Below are 21,332 nucleotides of genomic sequence, written 5' to 3'. Positions count from 1 at the left end.
CGCTTTGGCCCCTCCTTGTCACAACCTCACTCTAACTTCCTGTGCTTCTAGCATCAGTATGACGACCTCCTGCTATAGAGAAGGCCCTACTGCGCCTGCCACTGGACGGGCCTTCGAGCGTTTTGATGCTATGCCGGAGCTAGCGCCCGATATTTTCGTGTCGTGTGTGCCGTTAACGCGTTGGTGTCATCTACTTCACGTCGTCAGGATGGCTCCACTACGTTTGGGACGAAATGTAGAGTACAGTAGGTCCTAGGGTATGTTAGGTAGTTAAAAAAGCAAGTCTCTTTTTTCTGTTTCTTTTATCTTTTCCTCAGCCTTGTGGTCGTGGCTCCACGCCATCATTGGCAGCTCAAACTCGGATATGAATCACGCGCCCAGAGACACAAATCAGAGCCCCAAATTCACATGGCTGCCCTTATTGGACTTCGTGTAAGCATAAAAAGCATAAAACTACATCCGGCATCGGCGCTTGTAAACCACGATACCAACCTTGGATCGCCGTAGCTCATGGCAGCATCGACAAACCTCCGGGAATCCAACACCGTCTGGGGTGGGCCGGGGACATATCAGACTTGCCAAAGTTATCGCATTGCAACTTTCAATGATGCACAAGAGGACCTCAAGCAGTGCTAGGCAGGTGTACGTAACCCAGAGAGCGCGACTGCTCCCAGTCCTCGTGCGTTGCTCCGAATAGCAATGTTCGGTATAAAAGAAGGTCAGCCCTCGAAGCTCCTCCGTCACTTCTACACTCCACTTTTCGGGCCCTCCTAGATCTACTCGAGGTCAATTTCAGCGAGCCCGCGTAGAGTATGCATGTGCAAGAACACCTGCTCCCAATCCTCGCCGCTGCTCCGAATCGCACGGGAATTGTAGGGTATAAAAGAGGTTCAACCGTCGAAGCTCCTCCATAACTTCTACACTCCACTTTTCTAGCCCCGCTGGGGTCCGATAGATCCATCGAAGCCGACCTCAGCGGGCCCGCGCAGAGTCTGAAATACGATGCCGGCTCCCAATCCTTGCGTGTTGCTCCAACTCACACGGGGAATCAGGGCTATAAAAGAGGACGAACCCCCAAAGCTCCTCCATTACTTCTACAACTCCAATTTTTGGGTCCGCTGGGGTCTAATAGGTCCATCAAAGTCGACCAGCGGCCCGCACAGAGTCTGAAATACGACGCCTGCTCCCAATCCTCGCGTGTTGCTCCGAATAGAACGGTGAATCCGGGGTATAAAAGAGAACAAATCCCCAAAACTGCTGCATCACTTCTACACTCCACTTTTTGGGCCTGCTGGGGTCCAATTGATCAATCGAAGTTGACCTCAGCGGGCCCGACTAAAATGGCCACGATACTGGACCGTGCGCTCCATTTTCACCGATTTCACCACGGTGGTGAATAACCGATGTCACCGCCAGAACAATAGGTAGGGCAATAGCCCTCAATACACTATCATCGTATTGTCGCCTTCACTCTCAACAGCACAATAAAACTTCTATTCATCCACCCGGCCTATTGTCACTCAATACACTCATCGCAACAATAGGATGGCCTAGAGTATATCTTCTCGACCTCCCGTCAGCTTTCCTATTTCCTTCCTTCTTCTTGTCACAACCTGAAGCTTCTTTTGTCTTTCGATCTGACGACTTTCTCTGAGCTTCACACATTTCCACTTTCTTCCTATCACTTCCTCTTCCTTTCCATCACTTCCATACGTCCTTCGCATCCGCAACCGGTACCGCAAGTGTCTCATTCCATCCTCTCGATTTACGATCCCACGACCTTACGCTCAAAATGGCACTGTCAAAACGAGTCAACGACGCAATCACCCGCGCGAACGATGCAAATCGGGCTGGCCCAATCATCGTTTCGCCTCCTGCAAATCGTCCTGTGCCCTTCACGGTGGAGGAAGACGACCTGATTCTGCGCCTCCGATCCACGACGCAGCTCTCATGGCCCGAAATTGGAGCGCGCTTTCCGGAGCGTGGACGGCGTGCTGATATCTCTGTCCAAGTTCGTCAGTCTCGGGGACTCAACGCCAAGGCCATGGCAGATGTCAACGCTTTCCGCTCTCATTTCGGAATCACGGCAAATTCCCTTCAAAATGACGTTCATTTCACGCGTGCGAACGGTGCTCACATCCGAACTCCTGGATCCAACGTCGCTGTCCCTGCCTATGGACTCGTCACTCCCACCACTGGAGCACCTCAGGTCGTCATCCCGTCTGCTGTCATCGTCCCGTCCGTTGCTCCGATTCCTACCCTCCCGGCTCCGACGCCTGCATCTAGCTCCGAAATCGCACCGATTGCAGCATCTTCTGACTCTTCTTCACTCCTGTCTGAAGCCCCTCGAACACCTGTCCTGGACGCGCAAGAACCTCCCGCGCCTGCTCCAATCCCGATCGCCTCGTCCGAGCATCCCAAAGAAGCCTCCGAATCCACCGCTCTTCCTGATCCTTCTGCCTCTGCTCCACCAGCGCCTGTGGTGCCCCAACCCACGGTAGCCCCCGTCCAAACCGGTCGACCTGCACGCCCCGTTCGAGCCCGCGTTCCCGCTCCCGCTGCGACAGCCCCCAAATCAGCTCCTGTCCGTCGCGCTGTTGGAACTCGAGTCCAGCCACTGAGGGCCCCCCCAGGTGGTTGGCACGAGTGGCTGTCTGCTCCGGTACCCGACATAACTCATCGGGGGACCCCCGAACACGCCCGCCTGGAAGCTGAGCTGAAGGCTCACACCGCGACCTTCCCCTTCTTCCCCGAATCGAACTATCGCGCAGACTTCGCGTGGAGTGCCCCAGTACCGCAAACCTTTGTGGAGAAGGAGCTGGAGGACGCCCGAATTGAACGCGAAGAGGCGCAGGCTGCGGCTTTGGCCCCGAGACCAGCCGTGATTCCGATCGAAGACCTAGAGACCTCCGAATTGGCTGCATTGCTGGAGCTTCCAAAGGAGTCGAACTTCCCGACGTCGGAGATCCTTCAACGTGCCAAGTGGCACATCAAGCCGTACGCCGTCCGATTCGACGGGAAGGAGTGGCGCCGCCCCAAAGCGGCGCCCAAACCAGCACCGAAGAAGAGGGCGGCTGCGGCGGTGGTGGACGCGCCGATGGAGACTCGAGCTGCCAAGAAGGCGCGGCAGGGTTGAGGGGTGGGTGGTGAGATTTGGGGGGGTGGTGGCGGGAGGAGTGGTTCCCCGGGCTAGTTTGGCTTTTCTTTTCTTTTCTCTTTTCTTCTGGCATACTTATCGAGCATCTTTATTGTTTTGTTTGGCATTGTTTTGGCGCTGCATAAGATACCCCAGCATATTTAGCCTCTTTTCAGGACCGACTGGTGTTGGACTTGATCTTGGGAGGGAAGGGGGATGGTGCGGTATATAGCTTTGGATCTGGAATCGAGCTTCTTTTCTCTTGACAATATACCTATGGCATGAAGATGTTCCTCACGTGATTGCAAAGCCCAGCCTTATGATGTCAAAATCTGAAGTTCCCGAATCGGGACATTGTCGAGTCGGGCGTGAGTGGTCATGTCGTTGGCATAAAGCTCTACATCCAGACGCAGCTGCGTGTCCTTTGAGGACCTATGTATCGAGTGAATACACCCCTGGGCTAACGGAAAAGGGGTACTACATGATGTAACGTTCCGGACGTCCTGAATCTATAGGCGTAGCTGTTTGTCTTTTGATAGCCTATGTAGCGAGTGAATACACCCCTGAGCTAACTGAAAAGTTGCACTGTACGATGTAAAGCTACGGACGTCCTAGATCTGTAGACGTAGCTGCTTGTCTTTTGACACCCTGTATATCGAGTAAATACGCCCCTAGGCTAACTGAAAAGGTGCCCTATATGATGTAAAGGTCCGAATGTCCCAAATCGGAACGTTGTCAAGCTGGAAGTGAATGTCGATGTAATTTGAATGAGTTCCTAGATACAGGCGCAGCTGCTCGTCTTTTGACAACCTATGTATCGAGTGAATACAACCCTGGGCTAACTAGAAAAGTGCACTACATGATGTCAAGTTCTGAACACCCCAGATTGGAACGTTTTCACGCGAGCCGCGAAGGGAGATGCAGTTTCAGTGAAGCTGGAGATGTAGACGTAGCTGTTTCTCTTCTGACAGGCTATGTATCGCGTGAATATACCCCCGAATGAATTGAAAACCTGAACCTCACGATGTCAAGTTCTGAACACCCTGAATCGGCACTTTATCGAGCGGATAGTGAATAGAGATGTCGTTTGAGGGAAGTCCAATATATGGGCGTATCTGCTCGCCTTTTGACAGCCTACATATCAAGTGAATACACTCCTGAACTAATTGAAAAGATGAATCTCTTGATGTCAAATCCCGGAGTGTCTGAATCAGGACATCGTCAAGCGGATAGTGAATACAGGCGTCGTTTGTGGGAAGCCCGACATCCAGGTGTATATGCTTGCCTTTTGACAGCCTAGCTGTATATTGATTACACCCCCGAACTAACTAAAAAGATGAACCTGATGATGTCAAATTCTGAAGTATTCGAATTGGCACGGAATCGATCGAAGCGCGAAGTGGGAACGATTTGCAACAGCTCCAGAACTACATGGTGGCTACTATCATGTTGACACCGTACGTACCGAGTGAATACACCCCCAAATGAATCGAAAAGATGAGCCTTACGATGTCAAGTTCCGAAGTGCTAGATCAGCACGTGATCGCTCAAAGCGCGAAGTGGCGTCGAATTGCAACAGCTCTTGAACTGCATGGCAAATGCTATCATTTTAGTGGCTTACCCAAGGCCGGATGGTGCTCCTGAACTATGTGAAAAGATATGTGCACAATGTAAAGAACCATGAGGCGCGAATTAGACTAGCGTCGATCTAATCGCTAGGGGGGATACTACTCGCATATGAACCCAAATCTGACCTGTTTTATGTGCATTTTGACAGCTTACCCACGGACGAATGGTGCCTCTAGACTATGCAAAAAAATACGCGGATGATGTAAAGACTTTGGAGCCCAGATTTGGGTCCTAGTACAGTACTTGTCTTCAATTAAGCTACCTTACAACTGGTTCTCTTCTATAGAGAGTTATAATGGCTGAATCTCTACTAGACCATGTATTTATAACTCATAGAGATAGACTAGCGGCCCGCATGGCTCGCCAGTACAGGTCATACAACTTTGCCCTCTCAAGCCTTGAGATTACCTGACGCGATTACATCGGCATTCCTGGCATAACTGAATATGACAGCGGCGACACTGGAGGATAAATTTCCAGTGGCGAGTGTCACACATTTCGCACTGGAAGCCTCGTCTTCCTCCATGCTGAATTTTCTCGAATCTGCCAGGATGATCGCACTCGTGAGTTTCGAGTAATTCCTGTCGCATCGCGCGGACACGCTGCTGGCGCTCTTGAGGGGGCAAAGGCATCCAGCCGACGTCTCTAGCAACGCGATGTTCGGCTTGTTCTTCAAGGTTATCCTCATCCCATCTGTCACAACTGCAATTCTTCCATTCCACTCCGCAGACGTAGCAGAACTCAGCCTTGCATAAACAGCTTGAGAATAGTAATTAGCCATTCGACTGCCCTTCTTTAATGGTAGCTTTACTGTACTCACGTCATATGGTAGCATCCAGATCTCAATTCCAGCATATTCCTACAGTTGTAGCAGCGTCTCCAACGCATCCCTTCGGCAAGCTCTAAAGTCGCCTGGAGTTCACGATCTTCAGGACAATCACCTGTATGAGAGCCGTGCTTGCAATATGCGCAGGTTTCTTCCCCACAATGTTCGCATGTGGCCCGACCTGCCACAATGTGGTCCGGAGAAATAAACTTTCCGCATGGGAGATTGCTACAGTAAGTCCTATCCAACGTGGAGAACTCGATAGCGGCTGTGTTGAATTGAGCCAGCTCCTCCGATGACATTTTCCACGCAATTAAGGTCAGAGGGATCTCCTGACGATGGCAGCTTGGCGGATACAAGCTTTGGTCCTTGGCAGATTTCATGAAGAGTGTCTTCATGCAATCGGTGCAGTAGATAGTTCCACATGGAGCATGAACGATCTCGTGGGGCGGAAATTTGTCGATGCAAGCGATGCACTGCAACCACTTATCGCGAGAGCGAAGTGGAAGCTTTTCCAATACGGTGCGCTGCCTCTCGGCGTAGGTCATGGAAGGGCCGGCGTCGTCCTCCTGTGACTTTCATCAGTTATACCATTTTTAATACTCAAGTACTGGGTCATTAATTCTTGCACTACTCTTTAGGACATACCTCATCAGAGTCGAGCAGGAACTGCATCCTAGCGGTCGGGGTCTGAAATGCTTCCAGAGACCCACTACGAACTCCCTCTTCATAAGGAGGTGGGGCGTCCAGAGCCAGATCCGGGTTCTGCCCACTAAGTTGTAGCGCTAGACGTCTATCTCTTTCTCCCTGAGCTTCTTCCTGGGCGATCTCTCTGATGAGTTGGGAATCCGTATCCACGGCTAGGGCGATACTATGAGCGCATTTGAGATCTTCCAACAATCCAATAGCTTGCTGGAGCTCTGCTTGGAATGCCGAAAAGGCCACATCAATGTCCGGTGGGCTACAAGCTTTATGCTTACCCTTCTGGCCTTTGGAATGGATGTCGATTTCCTCGAGCTGCAGGGCGAGAGCCATGATCTCATCGTCGAGATGAGCCGGGTGGGCGGGCTGAGTAGTGGCTAGGGCTGCACTCATGGTGTTTGGATTGAATGATCTTGTGGAAATGTGAGTTGGCTTGAGGATGGACCGAGGAACGGCAAGGGGTGAGGGTTTCTAAATGGAATTATCTCAAGGCGAAGGATTGTTGAATCGTCTTCGATGTGGACTGAACTAAGGGATGCGGGGAATACCTAAGGGGCGCTAAGGAGAATGACGCAGTGAAACCAAACTTCAGAGAATGCCCTAATGTGCACAAGCAACACGACTAAAAGCAAATAGAGACATAAAATACGCGCCGATATGATTGCGGCTTTATATAGTCTAGTTGCTTGACCCTAGATTCTGCCTCGAACGAGCATGGACTATCGTAAGAGAAATTTTTCAGATGGTCCTACTGCAATTCACGCCGGCTGACTCCGTAGCTCCGTTTATGTGCGATTTTGGAACGTGCTCTTGGCTTGAGACTGTGAAGTGAGCTGGGTGGAGCACCTAAATGGAAATGCAGATAGTCGTCATTAAGTTGGATCATGGTGGTTCGATCCGATATTCTAACACTTAACCCCAACGCCGCTTACGTCCAGTCATTAGGCTCACGACTTATGCAGGTATGATAGTCTTTCATCCCTGGATGTGCTGTAGAGATAAGCAGAATGACGACGCGCCTTGAGGAGTTCAAAGTAGGATGCAGGGAGGGAAAAGTGGGACGAGGGTAGTTAAAGTCTGAACGCTGAGTCAGCACAGACACGGTCTCTCACTCGAAAACACCACATCTACGTTTCCAAGTCTTATAATCGTGTCTAGATATTGGCTCTTCCAATTCAAACCTTCGATTGATTCGCTCATATCTTCATTGAGTACTCCGTTGTCCGCAGTACCTCTCCCACCCGTTCTCGCCACTCTATTATGTCTATCGAGAGTAGTAACCCTTCCAGAACAATGAAGAAAGATCGTTTGATCGTTATAGATGACCCACATCCAGCAATCCTCCACTTGCCACTCATTCATTGAGTAGCCCCTTCCAGACACGAGATCAGCCACCACGAGAAGCGGTTGAGAGTAAGGAGTAGCTTGAAGTGATTTCGCCAAAGCTAAATGCAACGCACAATTATCACCTCATGAGTCAATCCATCCCAGTCATCGAGCTCGCAAAGCCCGAATCCCACTGCGTCCAATCCCAACTCTCCAAGAAATTTGTAAGTGCGAAGTTATCTCCTGCCCCATCCCCGTGGCTCGTTGCACCGTATCCGCCCACTAAGTCGGCAGGCATTGCATCAGCGAATGGATATACGGAATGCACCGGTAGGTAAGACCCCACAATCGGAGTTTCACCCATGTTGTATGGCTGCGCCGTAGGGTTGTGGCAGTTGCTGGAAGCCGCGTTGTATTGGCTTTGGCTTTGGCTTGGAGGCTGATATTGGCTTTGGCTTCGTACTGGAAGGGTATTATTAGCAGTAGTCGACAGTTCCCGACTCCGCCGCAGCCGATTAAGCATTATTCCCAGCACATCCCCCGCCTTGGACGCATCCGAAGTGTAGGATAACATGGACGTGTAGATGCGATGAGACCCCTGGAGCAGCTCAAATCGCTCGGTCAGCCCCTCCTCCTCATCTTTACTCTGCTGCAATGTTCTTGAGTCCGCGCGATGCTGGAGCTCCTGATCCATATCCATGCACAGTACCATTGCAGCGAGGAGCAAGTCGTGGCTCATAAGTGACAGGGCCCGCCAGTTCGCTGTCACGGTCCCGTAATGCTTATAAGATACTTCGTACAGGCGCTGCTGATGCCGCAGGACTTGTGAGGCAGCGCTTAGGCAAGCTTGTCGCGAGTGGGCGTACTTCGGATTCGTGCGTGCGGGAATAAGATACTTGCGGTGTAGTATTATGCGGGCACACTGGGCGAGAACATCAACCTCGATCAGCCGGCCAAGTGCGATCGGTGCGAGTGTGGTGTCACTCCCGGGCACGACAATCCAGGCAGGTCGTGAATCTAGCCGTGCATCCAGCGCCTGATCGAGCGCAAGGACGTCATCGAAAGAGAGGCTTGCGGCGCTTGAACGATCAGTGATGCGGGTGACGATCTCTAGGAGTTTAGTCTTGTAGTTGAGAAAGCCGATGCTGGTCGGCTCGTTGCTTGGACGAGGCGTGGGCAGTTCTACCATTGACGGATAGAGGTCTTCATCGAGCACGCTCACGGGTGGTGCAGTATCGACCTGACGTTCGTCGATTTGGCGAGGGAGAGCACATTTGTGTGAAAACCAGACATCGATCTGGAATATGTACGCCCACGTTCGGCGGCGGATTTCGCCATCGAAGATAGATATGTCGGGGTAGTGGCTTGGATCGCGGTGGTAGCCTGCACGCAAAGCCAGGCGCACTATCATCGCGAACACCAGCGATGCTCGAAAATAGCCGTCTAAGTTCCAGAAGTGCTCGCAAGCAACATACATCACCTTCTGATTGTTAGTTGAAGCGCTTCATAGAAGTGAAGAAGGGTAAGCTTACCATAGCTTCCAGCGTATATGTCGTGGGCTTGCCGTAGTCGGACGCTATCAAGCACTGCGATGCTCTCGTCCGATAAATGCGGATCGTTGTCTCAGGTAGCAAGATATCATCCACGTGTATATTAGTACGCATAGCCCATTGCAGTGATAGACACATTATTGCGTACATCCGTGCCAGCCACGCAAGGGACACCGCACTAGGATTTTTCCAAAAGTCCTCGTGCTCTTTCAGAAGCGTCGGGACATGCATTAATTGGCTTCCTTGCAAGTCCATCTCCTGTGTAAATATATGAATTAGATTGTCAGCAACGGCTTTAGTAGGCAGGGAGCATAACAATTCCTCGATTGTTATGGTTCTGTGGTCGCCGAAAAGGAGTTCCAGGCCGTGAGTTTCTTCGGGGCTAGTGTCTGTGTTGTCCCAGTCCTCAGAGCTTCGGCTTGTATCTAGTTCTTGTTTTATACTGTGGATCTAGAGCTTGTCAATAGATTGAGGAGGGAAGTTGCAGAGGTGTTGCTGCACTCACGTCCTCAAGAATAGCCTCCCAATGCGAAGAGTCGACGAATCGAGTCTCTGGCCCCTTCGCCGTAAGTTGAGGTGAAGGGTTTGCTATGCCATCTTCCACCGCCCGGCCGCCTACATCAGATGGTCTCCTAGCACTACCACTCGTGTTGCCCTCTAGTCCCGTGACATCTCCACTTCTTGCAAGGGGTTGGGTTTCCGCCAGAGACGTGACAAGTCTTTCAAGACGACGAATTCGGTCATTAACGTTGTTGACCGACTGGTTCCTTGTCGGCGTCAAACCACCAACAGATCCAGGCATGGGTTTTCTTTTGTTATGAGGCTGGTTTACATAGACGCAGGTCCCCAGCGGCTTCTTCGCGCAATTCTTGCATGGCTGGCCGCGGTCGCACTTCAGTCTATTCTCCGATTAGCGAGCTCGGGGTATGATATCGCGAGGACTGACTTGCGATTTCTACACAGAATGCAGGAAAGCTGGGGCTTGGGCCGGGAGCGCGTCTCGGACGATGGGGGTGTATTTGCTTTCCCCAAAGCGGAATGGTCAACTGAGGGGTTGAAATTCATGCCTTTGTCCCACACTGCTCCACTAGCTAATGGACTTGCGCGCATATGATGCGAATAGCACGTAGGTACCACGAGCGACACAAGAGCGGTCGATCGGAGAGGAATGTCGTTGACGGAGTAGCTCCGAAAAAAGGACCGTCCGGGACCGCCCGGACGATCCGAAGAATGGCCATAATTGGTGCATATAAGAAGATATAACTATATAGAGCTCTAGTACTCAGCCTCAGAGGAGGAAGCCGTAGATATTCTGGAGTGAGAAGCTCAATAAGTGTTACTTCATGAAAGGCCAGACAGTACTGTAATATTAGACCTCATAATATTATACCAGCGAGTCAGACATATTCCACATGACCTGATCTCCTGAATCGCTATTCCGCAAGGCTCTTCTTTTTGTTCGGACAGTGTGGTTGCTTTAACAGACGACGGAAGCTGTAGCTTTTTGAAATCAGTCGCCTCCCCAGGGTTGGCCTGGCAGTCAGACATCAATTTCAACGACAGGCTTAGAAGTCTCCCAACGTAGTCTCACCGCAACGACACAGAGCTTGTTCGGATTTCGGAAAGTTCAATGGGGACTGCCATGCAGTGGAAATGTGTCTGTATAATCACCTCGTACTAGACTGATGTATGTGATACGCTCCAATGTCGAGATAGCAACAACGTGTTATGATTTCTGTTCAACATCATGCCACACCTTCCAATGGAGAAAGATATATTTTCGGTGAACATGGAGTTGAAGATCAAGAAACGTAACGGGGGTCAGGCACTCTGGGCGTGAAAAAAGTATGTAACCCGCTCACAGTCCTCTGATACGTACATCTGTCTGCCAATGCTTGGTGTGCTGAAGACTCTCAAGATAGCCCCAAGTGAAGAGCTCCCATCACGCTCAGGTTTTCAAGGACGCATTGAAGCACCCCAAGCAGTGGCATCCACCGCGGCGGCTTGTTCAAACTGAGAGAGCCACTTTCTTTATGCCTGCGTGTCAGGGAAGACGTCACGCTGGGCATCAAAAAAGTGGCACACTCATTGAGTACTCTGCCCGTATGTACATCTGTCTGCCACTGCATGAAGTGCTTCAACAAGTTTCCACATAACCCAAGGCGAAGAGCTTCTATGTTCTTTAGATTTCTTAAGTTACATTGAAACAGCCCGAACAGTTGCAGACAGGTGTACAACACGAGACAGCCTGTTCTAGAATTATTGTGCCACCTTTTCTATGCCCCGCGTGGACGTCCAGGTGATGGTGCCAAGACCTTAGTCATCCACAAGCGAGGCGGAAGATGCCGGCCACACTCCAAATCGAACTTCTTCAGCGAAACGCACGACCACGCCAAATCATCGACAACCCGCCACAACCGACGAGATGGGTGCCCTCAAGTACGTCGAAGAGCTCCAGAAGCGCAAGCAGAGCGATGTCGTTCGCTTTTTGATGAGGGTCCGCTGCTGGGAGGTATGAACACCCCACGCAATTGCTACCACTGCCCGCACTCTGCCGGCTTCTCCTCCTTTGGCGCACTCTGGCTCTAGGAGAGATGGCGGCGACTGCTGGGCAGTGCTTGATGCCACTCGTTGAACATTAGCTGAGAGTGTCTTCATTAGCTGCGTCAATTGAATGTTATCCACCGAGGTGAGTTAGGATCTCTTGCTGGCAAATTTCTTCGAGATGGCCGGACGACGAGAATCGACAATGCTAACATCTAGACAGCTTCCCGCCCATCGCGACCCGATAAGGCCCGCCGCCTCGGGTACAAGGCTAAGCAGGGCTATGTCATCTACCGTGTCCGTGTGAGGAGAGGTGGACGCAAGAAGTACGGTTCATAATGGTCAAAAAACACCTATGAACAAAACGCTGACAATTTTCTGCAGGCCAGTGCCCAAGGGTGCCACCTACGGTATGCGATATCCTGAGTCTCCAACGATATAGGTCGACAGATATCGAGACTAGCAGCTAACCTATTTTTCCTCCACAGGCAAGCCCACCAACCAGGGTGTCAACCAGCTCAAGTACCAGCGCTCCCTCAAGTCCACCGCCGAGGAGCGTGTCGGCCGCCGCTGCGCCAACCTCCGTGTCCTGAACAGCTACTGGATCAACCAGGACTCGACCTACAAGTACTACGAAGTCATCCTCGTCGACCCCCAGCACAAGGCCATCCGCCGCGACGCCCGCATCAACTGGATCACCAAGCCCGTGCACAAGCACCGCGAGTCCCGCGGCCTCACCGCCACCGGCAAGCGCTCGCGCGGTCTCGGAAAGGGCCACGGCTACAACAAGACGACTGCCGGTCGCCGCAAGACCTGGAAGCGTCACAACACCCTCTCGCTCTGGCGTTACCGTTAAGCGGATCGCTGGGGGGTGGATGTTATTGGGGATGTTTTCTGCGTGGGTTTGCAGCATTCATGGGCGGAGAAATAGGGAATGCGGAGCCAGTGTTGCAAGCAACATGTTTGTTTCACAGTGAGGAGAGGGATACCTCGACTCAAAAAAACGAGTTCGTTCAATGGACGGCTTGGGCGCCTTATACCACTGCAAAACTTTTCGTGACGCTATCAACATGAATTGTGGGTTATTAATGTGATTCCTAGACTCGGCGTTTCTACAGATGTGAGCGTGATAGAAGATGGATATCTCAAATGCCTAATCTTAAACCAAGTCCCAACGCCAACAAGATCTGAGCCAAATAAAAACAACGTTTGTACCGTGGCTACGCCTCATACTGGCGCCAATCTGAAGCGAGCTCTGTACTCAGTTATCTGTCCAATAGCTCTCTGATAGTGTGATACACCCTGTAGATGCTACGCATCGTAGCAGCTTGCCCTTCACTGATGTTACAGGCTTCTTTTCGTCCATGCTATGGAATGCCAGATTGAGGACAGTATTCGAAGGCCCGTGGGGATAGCCCTTGACTGCCAGGTACTTCAATTGCCTTCATGGCGCCAACACCTCTTGCTCCTCGAGCTGAGACACTCTAGAGCCACTGATCGTGCGTAAAGTTGGCTTGACACGCGGAACCTTTTGTCCGGTGGAGGCGATAGACGGGTGATAAAATTGGAGTAACCATCCCTTAATGCTCCTCCTCCGATTTCGTCTTTTCTCCAGCCTGCCCGCCCTCCAGCTTCTTCCGCTCCGCATCCCATTCATCCTCCTGTTTCTGATCAGCCTCATGCTTCTTCGCCGCCTCGTCTAGTTTTTTCTTCTCCGCCTCATCAGCTTTCCTCTGCGCCTCCTCTAATTCCTTCTTTTTAGCAGCTTCCTCTTGTTTCTTTCTAGTTTCCTCTTCCTGCTGTTTCCGAGACTCCTCTTCCTGCGTCCTCCTCTCCTCTTCTTCCTTCGCCTTCTTAATAGCCTCCTCGGCCTCCACCCTCATTCTTTCCGCCTCCCCTTCCTGCAACCACGGCCCCTTGCCATCCCCAAACACTTTCTCCACCATGTCCTGCCCCCCACACACCCCATCCCCCTCACCCCACCCCAGATACCGCCCCCGCACCGCCCACACGCCGCCCTTGCCCCCCCGCATATCCCACCAGCTATCCCCGCCCACCGCCGCCGCATGCCACGCCAGACTGCCCTGCTCGACGCGCAGCGCAGAGCGCGCGAGCGCACGCGCGTGTGGGTAGAACCAGAGATCCTGCCAGCCAATCGCAAACGGGGATTTCTTCTCCTTGTCCCCATCGTCGTCGCGTTTGTTGGTTTCGGGTTTAGAGTTGATCTCCGTGGGGTTCTCGAGCACGGTTTTGCCCCTCGGCTTTGGCGCTGCGGCGGGTTGGTTGAGATGCAGCAGGGCGGGCACGGCGCCGGTATAGGTGTTTGTCCAGAGCTGGATCTCGACCCAGGGCTTGTTGGCGGCGGGCAGGTTATCGAGCTTGTCGTCGTGCACGAGGGGTTTGATGAGGTAGGGGAGGGGGTTTGGGGAGGGGTCTTTGGAGGGATCGAGGGTATGATAGGGGGGTGGGAGGTCGAGGAGCGCGTCGGGGAGGGTGAGAGGCGGCGTGGGGGTGTAGACGTGGTGGAGGGTTTGCATTTCGGAGTGCGGGAGGGAGACGAGCTCTTTGGGGGCGGTGGAGGTTGTGGGCTGGAAGAGGAGGTGGGCGTAGTCGAGGCCCATGGAGAATTCCAGGCGAGGTGGCGCTGTGGTGTTCTTGTCGGTGGGAGGACGATTTTTGCTGGATAGCCAGCCGCGCCAGGCTCCGGAGACTGTTTTTGCGGCTTTGAGAGCTTCTTCGCGGGCGGTTTCTTGCTCAGAGAAGAGGGTGGAAAAGATGTATTGGGCTGTGGGTTCGGTGCCGTTTACTTCCACCATCTTTGGGAGTGTTGAGGCAAAGATGGCCCGGAGATCCTTTGCAGGGCCGATTACCGTGCCAGCATTGAGGTATTTCGCGCGACTGAGAAGCTCAGTGTCATCCGTCTCGAGTCCATACGTGTTTGTTGGTAGTGGTGATTCCGGAACCGTTGGACACGCCGTAGCATTTCCCTGCTCGGCCCAACAGAGCTTATCAGCCCCCCAGACAACCGTCTGATTGTACATCGCCCTTGCTGCTCCATCCTTAGGATATATAACCCCATATTTGTCCTTCAATCGCCGATTCGCTTCCGCGAGTATATTCTGGTATTGCTTCACAAGAACCTCCGAAGGTAGCTGAAAATAAACATCTTGACCATCCACAATCATAACGAGATCATCATCTCTCACATTCTTCCTATCCGACAAGTAATTCAGAATATTCTTAACCTTCGCACGCTCTAACTCCGTTATATTCTTGAACTGTTCCCCAAAATTTATGATAGTCGGAGCCGGATAGTCCATAATCATAGCAGATACCACAGTCTTGCAGAAATCAGAGTTATCTTTTGTTGCTGGCATGAGGAGGTGGAAATTCGGCGTCTCCTTTTTTAAATGGCTTGGAACGTTTTTAATGGCCCCGTTTTCGATTTCTAGGGTCATATTCGACGGTGTAAAGATTTCGATTGGTTCTGAAACCTCAGTTGGGTTTGTTTTCCATGAGGGGAGGTGGTAGTTGTCAAGGGAGGAGAGATTTTTGTAGGATAGAGACTGGAATGCCAAATTAGCATAACTCCTTGAACTCCAAGTCGTCACCAAATAGCATGCGGGATTCGAGTATCGCCTCAGTACGAGACTTCTCCTAATTGGCCATGCTCAGAGAGCCACATCCACCTCTTCTTCAAGCGTTCAGGAGCGTCCAAATTCTTAGAAAATTGTTCACCCACCTCAGCCGAACTCTGAAATAACAGCCCACACATCACCACCGCAAACACAGCCGAGATGATCAGCGTCCTCCCTCTCCTTCCCTTCGCCAATTGCAACAACGCGTCCCATTTGTTCCCAGGCGCATACCCGGGCGACGCTGGCGCGCTGTCATCTCCAGTCGTCATGACTTCGAATATGTCGACTCGGGGATCCAATGGTGCGTTCCAATATCTCTTCAAACGGAGATGGCCCTACTGCTTCGAGGCTCCAAGAACAGGATGGACAAGAGGCCTCATGTGCGAACGCAGTCGGAATCGTGACGGAACGCGACAGGAGACCTAGTGAGACAAAAGACGCAAGGAAAAGCCTCGAGGGGTAGGGCGGACAGATGCGGCGCTCTCGAAAGCTCAACGCAGAGAAGACAACCTAACCAAAAGGTGTAGAAAAGAGGGAGGAGCAGTAACGCAGCAACATGAGGGAGAAATAGCGTCAAGAGAAGGCCGAAGAGGCCAGGCCGAGACACGATCGAAGTCAGCTCCTCTGGCGGAGGCTAAGTTAGGCTGAGAAATGGGGGCTAAGCTAAACAAGCCGGCTGCTGGTGGTTGCCCCTGCCGATGATCGCCCTCGCTTCCGATGAAGGGAAAGCGCAGGGCGGGTGCGACCCCTGTGCCCCTATTGCCGGAAACATATGCGATGTCTGAGGGGCGGTGAATTTATTTTCTACGTCTTTAAGAAGTTGAGATGTTCGGTACTTTAGCCTTGTGTAGAGTGGTCAAGGGGCTTCTCGTCCGAACGCATGTTGATTGGCACAGGGATCGCGCATGCCATCTAAATTTAACTCGCGTGTTCAATATAGCAGTTAAGATTCAGGGTGACAGAACTGGGGATACAGACTACTGCACTGTAATCCTCTCGGAGTATTATTGAAGCACAAGGTAGCCTACCCTAATTAGGAAGATGACAGATGTGGTCGCACGTCAAATCGCGAAGAGAACTAATGGTTTGACAGATCCAACACAGCATATGCACATGACGCTGTGACCTCTCGATCGCTCGGAAACAGATCTTGCAGAAGTGATGCGCACATGGAATGTAGGAACATCTTGCCTTACTCGTTTATCGACTATTAACTATGTCCACGAACCCAATAACAGGTTCATCCATCCCATCAAAGAGTAAACCGTATGCAGGATGGTCGGCGGCATCACAGTAGAGGGTATTATACAAGAAGTCGAGGAAAGAAACCCACGACAACGCCAACGCTAAACAATCGCTTGCTGTAACGCTGGAAAATAGACTCGACCATCAGCCAAAGACAGCCACCCATTTTCCACCCACCCGCGAAAAGAAAGTCCACCAACTCGTCAAAAGTCTATAGAAAAGAAGGGCAGTAGAATTGAATTCCTGAAACCCAACACAGAAAAAGCAGCTGTAACACGACCCCGATGTGTATTCGCCGCAGGATAAATATGTATAGCCCATGAAATACTGCACCCGGCCCTCGAGGACCAATCCAGATGATGAGTAGACTGAGGCAGGCCTCTTTCTCAGTACTGGTGAGCGTACCAGGCATAGAAAGGAGTCGAAGCGCCTCTCTCAAAAAATCTATTGCTCAGGAAGACCCCTGGCGGCCTTCAATCTAATCTGTTGGCAGATCTCCATGTTCCTCTGATGTTTCTCAGTCCCAACATTCCAATGAAGCCTGATCCTCTCATCCTCTTTCAACCCCAACATGTAGCTATCAAAACCAAGCTTGCCCGTTGGTTCACCGACGGCCGTAAGCCAAGCTGGATGGAGATTCTGGAGCGACTCTTGTCTCCCACGAAAGTGGTTCAACATGTCGTTGTTGAACTTGTTGAAGCCCGAGATGTACGTATACATTCGCTGCATGTACAACGCGAAACTCTGCTTAGTGAGAGGAACAGGTTCTTCGGGCGCCTTGGGCAGCGTCGGAAGGCCAAAGTTGTCCACCGTCGATGGCTTCAGCGGATGGGCTGCAGAAGGGGCGGAATGGAAAGGTAAACTCGAACTCAGGTCGTTGAGGTCGCGTAGACCGCCGTTTGTAGTCGGTACGAACGGCGCGACATTCTTCAGGCCTGCGAGACCATCCAAGCCAGGTCCTTGCGGTTCCGTTGCGGATGTTGGAGCTGTCGTTGCCTGCTTCGGCGCATCATCTTTCCAGTCAGCACGATGGGGAGACGCTGGCACAGTGCGAGCTTCTCGAACTGGCGCTCTGCGTTTACCATTCGGTATTGGCGGCGTTTCCGAGTCGATTTCCATAGCGTTGCTGCTCTCGTCACTGCTTATACTCTGCGGACGCGCATAGGATGTGCCGTTGAGAGTTGGCTCATCCGTGGCATCAGTCACAGTAGCAGCTTTCGGCACTGTAGGTCCTTTACGTGACTTGGGTGGGCCAGGGCGCTTCGACGAAGTAGACGCTGGACGAGTTGGCGAAGTCGTTGGATAGACCCAGCTAGGCTCCTTGAAAGTCTGCTGCCATTGCTGGGGAGAGAATTTTACCGGTGGCGCTCCCGGGGCAGCCTGGGTATTAACGGGCGGAGCGGGTGGTGGCATGTGCGACGACTGCTGTGACGGTGCGAAGAACGGAGGAGGCGGCGGTGGTGGAGGTGGCCCCTGAGAAGAATTTTGATGCGTAGATTGTGGTCGGCTTGCAGGTCTCCCACGGGTCGGGGATTGTCTACCTTTCGTAGTCTTTCCATTGCCAATAGGCACAGCAAAGTAATCGGAATTACCCTTGAAAGTACCGCTCCACTCCTCCGGAGAGAATGTGGTGTTGATGCTCTCTGCACTCCTACTCTTCAGGCCCGGGAAGTTGTTCTTGAACGTTTCGTCGGCAGTGGGTATGTTGAAACTAGTCGGGTCAGCATTTCCTTTTGAAGGTTGCGGAGTGCGCCCAAGCTTGGGATTTGAAAAGAGATGTGGAGTGGATAAGGGGAAAGTCCGCCTGTCTTTCTTCGGCAATACACTGGATGGAAACATCCAGGGCGAATTGGCATACTTTGCAAACCCAACAAGTTTCGCCTCAGCAGGTTTCGCTGGAGCGGCAGTTGCGTGATCAGCAGTCCCACGGAATGGGGTAGCCGGCTTCACCCAAGGAGAAGTCCAGGTAGTATCACTGAAAACATTGAAATGATTGGAAGTGAAAGAGTCGTACATTTTTGTAGATTGGCCTTTGAAACCCGGAGGAGCGTCGCCAGTACTGCCGGGTGGCTTAGTGGGACCTCTGGTCTGGGGAGACTTTTGCGGAAACCCGCTTGCTCTCCTCGGAGCTCCAGGGTTTGGTGGTGGAAACGAAGGCAACTCCTCTTCCTTATCGTCATCACTAGAGTCGTACATGAAGAACGGACGTGTTGCATTTCCTCCTGGGTTATGTCTGGGTGGCCCTTTGGCCGAAGTTTGGCTAGTGGTAAATGGAGGTCTCCGAGGCGGAGGACTCACACTCCTGTGCCTCGGAGGACGCGACGTAGACGGATCTGAGGTATCATTCTCTGAGAACTGGCGCGGCGAGTGCCGAGTGCTGGCCGAGCGTCCTAGGCCTTCACTCGAGAATTGCATTCTCTCTCCGCTGCGAGATGCGTATGGCGTCCGGTGGCGCTGGCCCTCTGTGAAAGGCACATCTTCGTCGTACGCTGCCTGTGTTCTGAAATTTCGTAGTGGATCAGCTTTGCGCGGCGTAGATTGATCGGACTCGGTCTGGTCTGGAGGAGGATCCTTCGAATGTCGAGCAGTAGTGTAGTATGCTGACCCATGCGCTTGAGGCTCGTCTGCTCCAGGAGTTGCGGGATCGAAGCCGCTCTTCCTAGGCATTCTCGTAGTATTGCTTCGGCCCATTCCTGGCTTCGCCGTACCCGCAGTGCTAGCACGGCTTGCGGTATTAGCCCGTGTCTTCGCATATGCAGCATCCTCGGCATTTGGTGGAGTCTTGTTCGGGTTCATCCGCTCCCAAGCTTGAAACACATTCCTCCTAGCATCTGCATCGTCCCTAGTGTTCGGTCGTTGGGCTGGGGGCGGTGGCCGCGGGAAGTGTGTGAAACGGTTGGCTCCATTGGTGGAGGCAGTGGAAGCCTGTGGCTTGTTGGGAGGAGGTCGAGGCGCTTGCGTAGGGAAAGGGGTTCGACGCGGCGGAGGAGGGTAGTTGCTGGCGCCGGTAGTGAAGCTGGAGTAGGCGTTGCGTGCAGGGGCAGGCGGCCTGTTGCGAGCTGTTTGCTTCTTCCTGTCAAGATCGTACTTGAGCCTCCGCTCAGGGTCGTTCAGGACTTCATGAGCAGCTTGGATGACCTGGAATTTCGTCTTGAATTCCTCCTCACAGCCTGGGTTGCGGTCCGGATGGCACTTGAGCGCGAGCTTTCGGAATGCTTTCGTAACCTCCTCCGGCCCCGCAGTCGGCGGCACGCCCAGGTCCTGGTAGTAGTCTCGCAGCGGATCGGCCTGCACCATATTGGCCGCGGGGTGTGGGGTGTGTGTTGATGTGGTGGTGTGCGAAAATCGAGAACTCAAAAATCGGTGAGGCGACAGGCACCCTCTTCAAGCCGGCGTGGGGTGTCAAAGCGCTGGACTTGTTCGTGGCTCGTGGTGGAGCGCGGTTCACATGAGGTGAACCATGTGCGAGTGAGGTGGTGAGTGCCTAAGGTTTAAGTCTCGGTCATTAAGTGAACTTTGGGAGCGTAGAAGGGCGCGGCAAGCGAGTGAATCTTGGCCGGAGCCCGGCGACAGAGCGAGCAGCGAGCAGCGAGCAGACGGGCGACAAAAAGCAATTCACTGCTTGGGAGGTGACGCTGGTGAGAAGCTGACAGCAGGCGTTGCTGCAGTTGGTTGTTGAGTTGTTTTGGTGCCGGCGGGGTCTTGGCTCACGCAGAACGTCTCTCACGAGCAGCGCGTTGGCCTGGGGCTCCCTGCGAGCGACCAGACTCCCGCGCTGCCGATTGCGGCCGGCTAGGAACGGGACGATAGTGTACCACAAGTGCCTAGGCAAGTGGATGCGTTGTCAAGGCAGAACCTGGGGGTTTTTGCAAGATGATGTCGTCGTCGCCTTCCTTCGCGACACCAGCTTTGCCCAAGCAGTCTTCATTGGAGCCGCCAGGCACATCACCGGTCAGCCTCCACATGCAGCACTGCCCATGTCCTCGACCTTGGTAGGAGGACTATGCATTAGAGAGTACGAGGAGCGCGGTGATATCTTCAACGGCGTCAATCTTGTAGAATGGCAAGATAGACGCCTCAAGTCAGAGGGATTCACAGTCCGTGACCTTCCAGCGTCTGATTTTGGGGGTACATATACGTTCAGCGGGACAGCTCATGATTCTCAATCGTGCACATGTGACAACGTGATCAACGGCATTTATGACAGATGATAGCCTGTGATACCAGGTCATATACTTAGGTATCCTAAAAAATCTACTCAGAAGGTACGAGAGTACGTCAATACTCTGAAGATGTGTCTCTCAAGGCCTTTTCTATTTCTGAGAGTGTTCCAGAGCCTGCGTCCAGATTTGGAGCTAGCGAATCCCCACTGTGCCACTGCTCTTTGTATCTACAGGGGGACCACATTCAGAAGGTCTTGGCGTTATAAGGTTTAAGCGAGGTGTAGAGGGCAGTGGATATCTTCATGTTCAACACGTGCTCTAATTTCTTCCACCTAAGCATTTCTGCACATTAGAAAAAGCTATTGATATATATACACAATAATTCCGGTGGCTCATCAAATCAACATCCGTTGTGGTCTAGGGGCTAGGATTTGCCGCTCTCACCGAGAGTCTCTCACGAAAGTGCCGGCAAGGCCCGGGTTCGATTCCCGGCGACGGAATATTTCCTCTTTTTGCTTTTTGACGTCCTCGAAATGATGGTGAGCATCACCAGCTGTTCCAGGTGTGAATGTA

General features: G+C 52.4%; 7 protein-coding genes and 1 non-coding gene across 8 annotated transcripts; 3 read left to right on the top strand and 5 right to left on the bottom strand.

Annotated features, from left to right (window-relative positions):
* Positions 1-1,340: 1,340 nt before the first annotated feature.
* On the top strand, positions 1,341-3,136 carry BDZ99DRAFT_569141 (uncharacterized protein; the record flags this gene model as incomplete). Its single annotated transcript, XM_033727851.1, has 2 exons — positions 1,341-1,359; positions 1,656-3,136. The coding sequence occupies 2 exons, from the start codon at positions 1,341-1,343 to the stop codon at positions 3,134-3,136; spliced, it is 1,500 nt and encodes a 499-aa protein (XP_033579432.1).
* Positions 3,137-5,012: 1,876 nt separating this feature from the next.
* On the bottom strand, positions 5,013-6,686 carry BDZ99DRAFT_439618 (uncharacterized protein; the record flags this gene model as incomplete). The annotated part of the gene is made up of 3 exons (XM_033717666.1): positions 5,013-5,524; positions 5,586-6,166; positions 6,312-6,686. 3 exons carry the CDS (start codon positions 6,684-6,686, stop codon positions 5,170-5,172), a joined length of 1,311 nt encoding a protein of 436 aa, XP_033579431.1. The 3' UTR covers positions 5,013-5,169.
* A 714-nt stretch (positions 6,687-7,400) lies between these two features.
* On the bottom strand, positions 7,401-9,989 carry BDZ99DRAFT_413204 (uncharacterized protein). The gene is made up of 3 exons (XM_033716687.1): positions 9,675-9,989; positions 9,152-9,619; positions 7,401-9,099 (listed from the first exon to the last, which is right to left on the bottom strand). Exons 1-3 carry the CDS (start codon positions 9,969-9,971, stop codon positions 7,771-7,773), a joined length of 2,094 nt encoding a protein of 697 aa, XP_033579430.1. The 5' UTR covers positions 9,972-9,989; the 3' UTR covers positions 7,401-7,770.
* Positions 9,990-11,594: 1,605 nt separating this feature from the next.
* Positions 11,595-12,975, top strand: BDZ99DRAFT_439614 (60S ribosomal protein L15; the record flags this gene model as incomplete). The annotated part of the gene is made up of 5 exons (XM_033717665.1): positions 11,595-11,681; positions 11,831-11,858; positions 11,937-12,039; positions 12,098-12,123; positions 12,202-12,975. The coding sequence occupies 5 exons, from the start codon at positions 11,595-11,597 to the stop codon at positions 12,567-12,569; spliced, it is 612 nt and encodes a 203-aa protein (XP_033579429.1). The 3' UTR covers positions 12,570-12,975.
* A 180-nt stretch (positions 12,976-13,155) lies between these two features.
* Positions 13,156-13,605, bottom strand: BDZ99DRAFT_461151 (uncharacterized protein). Its single transcript, XM_033719552.1, has one exon. The coding sequence runs from the start codon at positions 13,594-13,596 to the stop codon at positions 13,294-13,296; it is 303 nt and encodes a 100-aa protein (XP_033579428.1). The 5' UTR covers positions 13,597-13,605; the 3' UTR covers positions 13,156-13,293.
* A 354-nt stretch (positions 13,606-13,959) lies between these two features.
* On the bottom strand, positions 13,960-15,931 carry BDZ99DRAFT_439610 (uncharacterized protein; the record flags this gene model as incomplete). Its single annotated transcript, XM_033717664.1, has 2 exons — positions 15,456-15,931; positions 13,960-15,279 (listed from the first exon to the last, which is right to left on the bottom strand). Coding segments are annotated over exons 1-2 (1,485 nt in total), but the record flags the coding sequence as incomplete, so codon positions are not given.
* Positions 15,932-17,040: 1,109 nt separating this feature from the next.
* On the bottom strand, positions 17,041-19,893 carry BDZ99DRAFT_496872 (uncharacterized protein; the record flags this gene model as incomplete). Its single annotated transcript, XM_033723465.1, has 1 exon — positions 17,041-19,893. One exon carries the CDS (start codon positions 19,891-19,893, stop codon positions 17,041-17,043), a length of 2,853 nt encoding a protein of 950 aa, XP_033579426.1.
* Positions 19,894-21,165: 1,272 nt separating this feature from the next.
* BDZ99DRAFT_t35 lies at positions 21,166-21,259 on the top strand. The gene has a single exon. It is a non-coding gene; the product is annotated as a tRNA-Glu (tRNA).
* The last annotated feature ends 73 nt before the right edge of the window (positions 21,260-21,332 follow it).

Source organism: Mytilinidion resinicola (assembly GCF_010093595.1).
Source record: "Mytilinidion resinicola strain CBS 304.34 unplaced genomic scaffold BDZ99scaffold_6, whole genome shotgun sequence".
Classification (NCBI taxonomy): Eukaryota; Fungi; Ascomycota; class Dothideomycetes; order Mytilinidiales; family Mytilinidiaceae; genus Mytilinidion; species Mytilinidion resinicola.
This window is presented reverse-complemented; position numbering and strand designations above follow the sequence as displayed.